General features: G+C 42.1%; 1 protein-coding gene across 1 annotated transcript in view; it reads right to left on the bottom strand.

The window, feature by feature from the left end:
• The window catches only part of bcas3 (BCAS3 microtubule associated cell migration factor), a 244,269-nt gene that overhangs the window by 170,213 nt on the left and 61,927 nt on the right, over positions 1-12,129 (bottom strand). The window contains exons 10-11 of the mRNA XM_072457138.1: positions 4,521-4,597; positions 2,209-2,292 (exon numbers count right to left, since the gene is read on the bottom strand). Of these exons, the coding sequence (XP_072313239.1) occupies positions 2,209-2,292; positions 4,521-4,597 (161 nt within the window). The remainder of the gene's footprint in view (positions 1-2,208; positions 2,293-4,520; positions 4,598-12,129) is intronic.

The following is a 12,129-nucleotide window of genomic DNA, read 5'->3' as shown; positions in this document are numbered from 1 at the left end:
AGCGAGGAGGAGCGAGGAGAAGAGCGAGGAGAGGAGCGAGGAGAGGAGCGAGGAGAGGAGCGAGGAGAGGAGCAAGGAGGAGCTCTGAGAGGAGCGAGGAGCTCTGAGAGGAGCTCTGAGAGGAGCGAGGAGGAGTGAGGAGGAGCTCTGAGAGGAGCGAGGAGTGGAGCGAGGAGAGGAGCGAGGAGGGGAGCGAGGAGAGGAGCAAGGAGGAGCTCTGAGAGGAGCTCTGAGAGGAGCGAGGAGGAGTGAGGAGGAGCGAGGAGAGGAGCGAGGAGAGGAGCGAGGAGCGAGGAGGAGCGAGGAGAGGAGCGAGGAGAGGAGCGAGGAGGAGCGAGGAGAGGAGCGAGGAGAGGAGCGAGGAGAGGAGCGAGGAGAGGAGCGAGGAGAGGAGCGAGGAGAGGAGCGAGGAGAAGAGAGAGGAGAGGAGCGAGGAGAGGAGCGAGGAGAGGAGCGAGGAGGAGCGAGGAGGAGCGAGGAGAAGAGCGAGGAGAGGAGCGAGGAGAGGAGCGAGGAGAGGAGCGAGGAGAGGAGCAAGGAGGAGCTCTGAGAGGAGCGAGGAGCTCTGAGAGGAGCTCTGAGAGGAGCGAGGAGGAGTGAGGAGGAGCTCTGAGAGGAGCGAGGAGTGGAGCGAGGAGAGGAGCGAGGAGGAGCGAGGAGGAGCGAGGAGAGGAGTGAGGAGAGGAGCGAGGAGAGGAGCGAGGAGAGGAGCGAGGAGAGGAGCGAGGAGAGGAGCGAGGAGAGGAGCGAGGAGAGGAGCGAGGAGAGGAGCGAGGAGCTCTAAGAGGAGCTCTGAAGCGGCGCGTCTCCATCTAAACAGATTACAGCAGGATTGATGTGAGGTCCTGGAGGGTCAGAGCAGGGCGGATGGCCACGCGCCTCCTGCTCAGAGTGAGTGTGGCGTTGTCATTGGAGACACAGTTTTATCTCCTGCTCCTCCATGACTCTTAATGCTCTGCATGTCTGAGCGCGCTCTGTGCATGTCTGAGCGCGCTTAGAGCCGGCGTGTCGCGCCGCAGCAGGAGATAGACTGTCACACACATGGAGATATATGGCTCTGGAGGAGCGCGGGCGACGGCCTGTCTGCATATCAATACCTCTGTGCTCCAGGGCCTAGCGTGTGGCTAACCTGTTAGCACTGACCGCTGCATGATGAACATTAGCTCCTGATCAGGTCACTGACTCAGGAAACATGTCATCATGGACTGTGTTTGGCGTGATGCTCCGGGAGGGTCAGCGTGATGCTCCAGGACCCTCCCGGAGCATCACGCTGACCCTCCCGGAGCGTCACGCTGACCCTCCCGGAGCGTCACGCTGACCCTCCCGGAGCGGCACGCTGACCCTCCCGGAGCGTCACGCTGACCCTCCCGGAGCGTCACGCTGACCCTCCCGGAGCCATCACGCTGACCCTCCCGGAGCCATCACGCTGACCCTCCCGGAGCGCCACGCTGACCCTCCCGGAGCGTCACGCTGACCCTCCCGGAGCCATCACGCTGACCCTCCCGGAGCGCCACGCTGACCCTCCCGGAGCGTCACGCTGACCCTCCCGGAGCGTCACGCTGACCCTCCCGGAGCATCACGCTGACCCTCCCGGAGCGCCACGCTGACCCTCCCGGAGCATCACGCTGACCCTCCCGGAGCGTCACGCTGACCCTCCCGGAGCGTCACGCTAACCCTCCCGGAGCGTCACGCTGACCCTCCTGGAGCCATTACGCTGACCCTCCCGGAGCCATCACGCTGACCCTCCCGGAGCCATCACGCTGACCCTCCTGGAGCGTCACGCTGACCCTCCCGGAGCGCCACGCTGACCCTCCCGGAGCCATCACGCTGACCCTCCCGGAGCCATCACGCTGACCCTCCTGGAGCCATCACGCTGACCCTCCTGGAGCGTCACGCTGACCCTCCCGGAGCGCCACGCTGACCCTCCCGGAGCCATCACGCTGACCCTCCCGGAGCCATCACGCTGACCCTCCTGGAGCCATCACGCTGACCCTCCCGGAGCGTCACGCTGACCCTCCCGGAGCGCCACGCTGACCCTCCCGGAGCGTCACGCTGACCCTCCCGGAGCGTCACGCTGACCCTCCTGGAGCCATCACACTGACCCTCCTGAAAAACAAGCCCCTCCCTCTGTATGACACACGCACTTTGTGACGTGGATGTAAGCCCCTCCCCCTGTATGACACGCGCACTGGGCAACGCGGGACTCACTTTGGCCGCGTTGATGACCGTCGCCGTGTAGGACTGAGCGTTGTCGCCGCAGGCTCCTCCCCTCGACTGATGACACCGGATCAGCTGCAACACAACATGGTTCCATTCAGAGCCCATCACGACGTCCTTCACGGGGCCCGAGAGAGCACCGCGGCGGGGCCCCGTCTGTCAATTACCGCGCCGAGCCGGCCCCCGAAAACCGCTGATTAAATTGCATCTTTAACGTTTGGTAAATACTTCAAAAATGCCATTATGAGCAGAAGTCTGAGACGCTCTTATGTTGGTCTGAGGGATGAAGTGTCCGGACAGATGACCCACACGGAGCATTAAAGGGGATCGTAAACATGGGATTCCACTCTTCTCAGCCTTTTCCCTCCACTTTTCTGTGGATTTGGGGAATTAAAACAAGCTCGAGCGTTAGCAACTGAATAAAGGCTGAAATGTGGTCGATATCGACAAATAAAGTGTATTTTGTGACATTTTGATTTAATAATGCCACATTTTTTAAGTGTTTTATAGTCTTTATAGTTCACACTACGATGATCAAACTGTGACTGAGATGATGGAAAAGCTACTACCGTATTTCCTGGACTATAAAACGCACCTTTTTTCATAGTTTTGGCCGGGGTGCGACTTATACTTATATTTATACTTATATACTTAAACTCCAGTGCGACTTATATTATGTATTTTTCTTCTATATTATGCATTTTTTGGGCTGGTGCGACTTATACTCAGGTGCGACTTATTGTCAGGAAAATAAGGTATCTTCAATCAAGTGTATTTTTGGACATTTTAATTTAATAATGTCAATAAAAATGTATTTTTTAAAGTGTTTTAGAGTCTTTATTGTTCACACTACAATGATCAAACTGTGACTGAGATGATGGAAAAGCTACAGGGTGAAACTTTAACTGTTTAGTACCGTATTTTCTGGACTAGTTTTGGCCGGGGTGCCACTTATACTTATATTTATACTTATATACTCATACTCCAGTGCGACTTATTTGTGTTTTTTTCTTCTCTATTATGCATTTTTTGGCTGGTACGACTTATACTCCAGAAAATAGAGTATTTATTATGTTACTTAATTTAACAAACAAAAGTTTCACAAACAGTTAAAGGTCCGCCCTCTCACATATTTATATATTATTCATGAACGTGGAGTTGAGTGAATTTGCCGGAGGAAAGATGTTTTTATTGCTCTGAAATCAATGTCGCTTTTGGAAAACGCGGCGAGACAAAAGTCAATGTCGAGACGCTTCAGATGGAACTGCAAATTATTGATGAAGCGTTAACCACCGGATTGATTAATGCGCCGATGATCGAACGGGAAAGAGCGCGATTCATTCACAAAAACGGAAGAAGAACTGAACACAACTGCTGTGTTTAAAATGTGTCAAATATATGTTAATAGATTTGTTCAAAAGAAGTTAAATATCAAATAATAATTCACATCAATTCCATGTTGCTGATGAATTTACTTTATTGCGTTTAAATTTTGCAAAATATATTGGAATAAATTACAAAATATATATAATTTTTTAAATGTTTAAATAAAAAAATATTCAGATAAAATCCATGTTGCTGCTGGACGTACTTTAGTGTGTACTTTAGCATGTACTTTAGCATGTACTTTAGCATGTACTTTAGCGTGTACTTTAGCGTGTACTTTAGCCTGTACTTAAGCATGTACTTTAGCGTGTACTTTAGCGTGTACTTTAGTATGTACTTTAGCGTGTACTTTAGCGTGTACTTTAGCGTGTACTTTAGCCTGTACTTAAGCATGTACTTTAGCGTGTACTTTAGCGTGTACTTTAGTATGTACTTTAGCGTGTACTTTAGCGTGTACTTTAGCGTGTACTTTAGTATGTACTTTAGCGTGTACTTTAGCGTGTACTTTAGCCTGTACTTTAGCGTGTCCTTTAGCGTGTACTTTAGCCTGTACTTTAGTCTGTACTTTAGCGCGTACTTTAGCGTGTACTTTAGCCTGTACTTTAGCGTGTACTTTAGTGTTTACTTTAGCATGTACTTTAGCGTGTACTTTAGCGTGTACTTTAGCCTGTACTTTAGCGTGTACTTTAGCGTGTACTTTAGCATGTACTTTAGCCTGTACTTTAGCCTGTACTTTAGCGTATACTTCAGCGTGTACTTTAGCGTGTACCTTAGCCTGTACTTTAGCATGTACTTTAGCCTGTACTTTAGCGTGTACTTTAGTGTGTACTTTAGCATGTACTTTAGCGTGTACTTTAGCGTGTACTTTAGTGTGTACTTTAGCGTGTACTTTAGCGTGTGTAGTCTTTTGCCGTTACCTTATTCTCGGCGTAAGCGAGCCAGCGACTCCCCAGAGCGATGGGGTTCAGACTGGGCCCGGGACAAGGAAAGCAGCCTGGAAACACACACCATCAACACAATAAACAATCAACACAATAAACCATCAACACAACATCAACACAATAAACAATCAACACCATAAACCATCGACACAATAAACCATCAACACAATAAACCATCAACGCAATAAACCATCAACACAATAAACAATCAACACAATAAACCATCAACACAACATCAACACAATAAACATCAACACCATAAACCATCGACACAATAAACCATCAACACAATAAACCATCAACGCAATAAACCATCAACACAATAAACCATCAACACAATAAACCATCAACACCATAAACCATCAAAACAATAAACCATCAACACAATGAACCATCAACGCAACATCAACACAATAAACATCAACACATCAAACATCAACACCATAAACCATCAACACAATAAACCATCAACACATTAAACCATCGACACATTAAACCATCGACACAATAAACCATCGACAAAATGAACCATCAACACAATAAACCATAGACGCAATAAACGATCGACGCAATAAACCATCGACACATTAAACCATCGACACATTAAACCATCGACACCATAAACCATCAACACAATAAACCATCAACACCATAAACATCAACACCATAAACCATCGACACCATAAACCATCGACACAAAAAAACATCGACACAATAAATCATCGACACCATAAACCATCGACACAATAAACCATCGACACCATAAACCATCGACACCATAAACCATCGACACAATAAACCATCGACACAATAAACATTCGACACCATAAACCATCGACACCATAAACCATCGACACAATAAACCATCGACACAATAAACCATCAACACAATAAACATCAACACAATAAACCATCGACACAATGAACCATCGACACAATGAACCATCAACACAATAAACCATCGACACAATGAACCATCAACACAATAAACCATCTACACCATAAACCATCTACACCATAAACCATCAACACAATGAACCATCAACACAATAAACCATCAACACAATAAACCATCAACACCATAAACCATCAACACAATAAACCATCGACACCATAAACCACCGACACAATAAACCACCGACACAATAAACCATCGACACAATAAACCATCAACACCATAAAGCATCAACACCATAAACCATCAACACAATAAACCATCAACACCATAAACCATCAACACAATAAACCATCAACACAATAAACATCAACACAATAAACATAAACACAATAAACCATCAACACAAACCATCGACAATAAACCATCAAAACAATAAACATCAACACCATAAACTATCAACACAATAAACCATCAACACCATAAACCATCAACACAATAAACCATCGACACCATAAACCATCGACACCATAAACCATCGACACAATAAACCATCTACACAATAAACCATCAACACAATAAACATCAACACAATAAACCATCAACACAATAAACCATAAACACAATAAACCAGCAACACAATAAACATAAACACAATAAACCATCAACACCATAAACCATCAACACAATAAACATCGACAAAATAAACATCGACACAATAAACCATCGACACAATAAACCATCAACACCATAAACATCAACACAATAAACCATCAACACGATAAACCATCAACACAATAAACCATCAACACAATAAACCATCAACACAATAAACCATCAACACCATAAACCATCGACAAAATAAACCACTGACACAATAAACATCAACACAATAAACCATCAACACCATAAACCATCAACACCATAAACCATCAACACAATAAACATCAACACAATAAACCATCAACACCATAAACCATCAACACAATAAACCATCAACACAATAAACCATCAACACCATAAACCATCGACACAATAAACCATTGACACAATAAACATCAACACCATAAACTATCAACACAATAAACCATCGACACAAACCATCGACACAATAAACCATCGACATAATAAACCATCAACACAATAAACCATCAACACAATAAACCATCAACACCATAAACTATCGACACAATAAACCGTCGACACAATAAACCGTCGACACAATAAACCATCGACACAATAAACCATCAACACAATAAACCATCAACACAATAAACATCGACATAATAAACCATCAACACCATAAACCATCGACACAATAAACCATCGACACAAACCATCGACACCATAAACCATCGACACAATAAACAATCAACACAATAAACCATCGACACAGTAAACCATCAACACAATAAACCATCGACACCATAAACCATCGACACCATAAACCATCGACACCATAAACCATCGACACAATAAACCATCAACACAATAAACCATCGACACCATAAACCATCGACACCATAAACCATCGACACCATAAACCATAGACACAATAAACCATCGACACAATAAACCATCAACACAATAAACATCAACACAATAAACCATCGACACAATGAACCATCGACACAATGAACCATCAACACAATAAACCATCGACACAATGAACCATCAACACAATAAACCATCTACACCATAAACCATCTACACCATAAACCATCTACACCATAAACCATCAACACAATGAACCATCAACACAATAAACCATCAACACAATAAACCATCAACACCATAAACCATCAACACAATAAACCATCGACACCATAAACCACCGACACAATAAACCACCGACACAATAAACCATCGACACAATAAACCATCAACACCATAAAGCATCAACACCATAAACCATCAACACAATAAACCATCAACACCATAAACCATCAACACAATAAACCATCAACACAATAAACATCAACACAATAAACATAAACACAATAAACCATCAACACAAACCATCGACAATAAACCATCAAAACAATAAACATCAACACCATAAACTATCAACACAATAAACCATCAACACCATAAACCATCAACACAATAAACCATCGACACCATAAACCATCGACACCATAAACCATCGACACAATAAACCATCGACACAATAAACCATCAACACAATAAACATCAACACAATAAACCATCAACACAATAAACCATCAACACAATAAACCAGCAACACAATAAACATAAACACAATAAACCATCAACACCATAAACCATCAACACCATAAACCATCAACACAATAAACATTGACAAAATAAACATCGACACAATAAACCATCGACACAATAAACCATCAACACCATAAACATCAACACAATAAACCATCAACACCATAAACCATCAACACAATAAACCATCAACAAAATAAACCATCAACACCATAAACCATTGACAAAATAAACCATTGACACAATAAACATCAACACAATAAACCATCAACACCATAAACCATCAACACTATAAACCATCAACACAATAAACCATCAACACAATAAACCATCAACACAATAAACCATCAACACCATAAACCATCGACACAATAAACCATTGACACAATAAACATCAACACCATAAACTATCAACACAATAAACCATCGACATAATAAACCATCAACACAATAAACCATCAACACAATAAACCATCAACACCATAAACTATCGACACAATAAACCGTCGACACAATAAACCGTCAACACAATAAACCATCGACACAATAAACCATCAACACCATAAACCATCAACACCTAAAAGCATCAACACCATAAACCATCAACACAATGAACCATCAACACAATAAACCATCAACACAATGAACCATCAACACAATAAACCATCAACACCATAAACCATCAACACCATAAACCATCAACACCATAAACCATCAACACAATAAACATCAAAACAATAAACCATCAACACAAACCATTGACAATAAACCATCAACACAATAAACAACACCATAAACTATCAACACAATAAACCATCAACACAATAAACATCGACACAATAAACCATCAACACAATAAACCATCAACACCATAAACCATCGACACAATAAACCATTGACACCATAAACCATCGACACCATAAACCATCAACACCATAAACCATCGACACAATAAACCATCAACACAATAAACATCAACACAATAAACCATCAACATAATGAACCATCAACACCATACACCATCGACACAAACCATCAACACCATAAACCATCGACACCATAAACCATCGACACAATAAACCATCAACACAATAAACATCAACACAATAAACCATCAACATAATGAACCATCAACACCATAAACCATCGACACAAACCATCGACACCATAAACCATCGACACAATAAACCATCAACACCATAAACCATCAACACCATGAACCATCAACACAATGAACCATCAACACAATGAACCATCAACACAATGAACCATCAACACAACAAACCATCAACACCATAAACCATCAACACAATAAACCATCAACACCATAAACCACCAACACCATAAACCACCAACACCATAAACCATCGACACAGTAAACCATCGACACAATGAACCATCAACACAATAAACCATCAACACCATAAACCATCAACACCATAAACCATCAACACCATAAACCATCAACACCTAAAAGCATAAACACCATAAACCATCAACACAATGAACCATCAACACAATAAACCATCGACACAATAAACCATCGACACAATAAACCATCAACACAATAAACATCAACACAATGAACCATCAACACAATGAACCATCAACACAATAAACCATCAACACCATAAACACCAACACCATAAACCACCAACACCATAAACCATCGACACAGTAAACCATCGACACAATGAACCATCAACACAATAAACCATCAACACCATAAACCATCAACACCATAAACCATCAACACCATAAACCATCAACACCTAAAAGCATAAACACCATAAACCATCAACACAATGAACCATCAACACAATAAACCATCGACACAATAAACCATCGACACAATAAACCATCAACACAATAAACATCAACACAATGAACCATCAACACAATGAACCATCAACACAATAAACCATCAACACCATAAACATCAACACAATAAACCATCGACACCATAAACCATCGACACCATAAACCATCGACACCATAAACCATCGACACCATAAACCATCAACACCATGAACCATCAACACAATGAACCATCAACACAATAAACCATCAACACAATGAACCATCAACACAATAAACCATCAACACAATGAACCATCAACACAATAAACCATCAACACAATAAACCATCAACACAATAAAACTAAAGGTGTTGTACAAAAAAATCATTCACCATTTTGTCATTTTTTCTGAAGCAAAACTTAATTTTTCTTAAATTGTTTTTTTTATTTTCTTTTCCTTGTGCAGCTGGATTAGTGCAGTATTAGTATGAATATTATTTGTTTTATGTAAGTTTTTGTTGCTGTATGCTTCAAAAAATAATAAAAACTAAAATGATTGAAATAGATTTAAAGTTTGTGTGAACAGAAACTAAAACAGATTAAATTAAACCCTTTACATTATTTTCACTGTTATCGACCTTTAAATTTGCTCCATTTTTTTGCGTTTTGAAAGTTTAAAAAAAATACTGCTCGTCTTAAAAACCACACATAACGTTTTCTCAGCCGGGCGTTCCCTCGTCAGGATTTGAGTTGGCGCTCCATCTACTGGCAGCAGAGGGGAAATACATAAAAGCTAGCTTACCCCGGCTGTAATGAAGTCGATTTGAGCCTGATTTATGGAGATAAAAACAGCATCAGAACTCTAACTTTGACAAATATCTGGGAAATTTGAAACTGAGTGTTTTTATGAGGCTCAGGGAAGGATAATATGAGATTATACACTTTTTTGCTTGTTTTATTTACAAAAAAAGCAACTTTATGATTGGAAACGTTCGGAGCGTTGACGTAAAACTTGTCTTATTTTACATTTACGAGGTTTAAATGCTAAATAGTTCTTCAAAAGCTGGAGTTATGCGCACAATCTGCTCTTCTAAATAACCGTACTAGTCACCGTCTCGGCTCTGAAGTCTTTCCAGTGTTCGGGGCCCCTCTTCGGAGCCCTGTCTGTGGTCTGGCCCCCGGAGAGCGAGCGAGAGGAACTTATCTTAAAGCATTAGTGTTGTTTTTAATGTGTTTGAGTGAAGATGAATGAGGCTTAATGAGAGCGATGACCTCATGCAGACAGTGGCACCAGGAAACGGCCCCCGGCTCCTGCGGTGGGGCCCGGGACACGTCTGCTCCCGGGACACGTCTGCTCCCGGGACACGTCTGCTGCGGCGCGTTTGAACACACGCTGGCTACAGCGGCGCGTTCGGGACGAAGCGGGAGACTTTACGTGTGACGCGTGAGACTTTAAGAAGTGATTAAATCTGAACAAATCCAATAAATGTGAAAATTAAAATGAAAAATCTATTATTTTAGTCGTTTTCAAGTCAAACAATGATTTTTTTTAATGCTCGAAAAAAGCACAAAAAAACTTGAAGAAATCACAAAAATGCACGAAAAAAGAACAAAAAAAGCACAAAAAAAGCATGTAAAGTTCGTAAGCCAAGGCACAAAGTAAAGTAAAAAACAACAAACCACAAAATCCTAATATTAATAGATTAAAAAAAAACATTGGAAAATAGTTATAAAATTGACTTTAAATAAAAGAAAAACAGTTTGATGATGTTAAACGTTGACTGGATGTTTCAATTGGACTTATAGTTTTTCTATTATTTTATTAGAACTTGGATCAACAAAACAAAGCAACAACAACAACAACAACAGAAAAAAACACAAAAAAGCATGAAAAAAGCATGAAAATAGCACAAAAAAGCTTGAAAAAGCACGACAAAAGCATGGAAAAGCACGAAAAAAGGGACGAAAAAAAGCATTAAAAAAGAACTAAAAAAGAACAAAAAAGAACAAAAACGCACAAATGAAGCACAAAAAAAGACGAAAAAAGCACAAAATATTATTTTCTCGAAACAATTTTCAGAGCAAAAACATTTAAAATCAGAAAGTGGAGATTTACTCAAAGTGGTCACTGACATGATAATAATAATAAAAAGACTTTATTCGTTTGTGCGTGTTGAACTATGGCTCCGTTTGATCCATCCAATCACGGCAGAAGCGAGGATTGTTCCCCGTCCCGCGGCGGTCGTGAAGAACGTTTGGACGCTCCTTCGTCCAGAGACTCGTCGGACATGAACGTGAGCTCGCTCCCCGTCGCAGAGGGAGCGGTCATGACAACGGCCTTTGATAATGTGATGACCAAAAGCATTTCGCTCCCACTCAAACAGATGTGCGGGTCAGAGGGAGCAGTTTGTGACTAACACCGAAATCCACCGAGCGTTCCACAGCACTCAGCGAAATCAAACGCACCCACACGTGTCAGGGGTGAGGGAAGCAGCGGTCAGGAACACTACCACTGACCATTACAGAGCCGCGTCGGTCAGCCCAGTTCAAATGTCTCGTCACAGATTGTTTTTGCTGTGAAAATAGTTTTGTGTGTGATTTTTTCTCGTGCTTTTTTGGTGCTACTTGTGCTTTTTTCCCGCCTTTTTTC

Source organism: Eucyclogobius newberryi, unplaced genomic scaffold, assembly GCF_026437365.1.
Source record: "Eucyclogobius newberryi isolate DKJ021-1_F unplaced genomic scaffold, fEucNew1.0.hap1 SCAF_10, whole genome shotgun sequence".
In the NCBI taxonomy this organism is placed as follows: Eukaryota; Metazoa; Chordata; class Actinopteri; order Gobiiformes; family Gobiidae; genus Eucyclogobius; species Eucyclogobius newberryi.
This window is presented reverse-complemented; position numbering and strand designations above follow the sequence as displayed.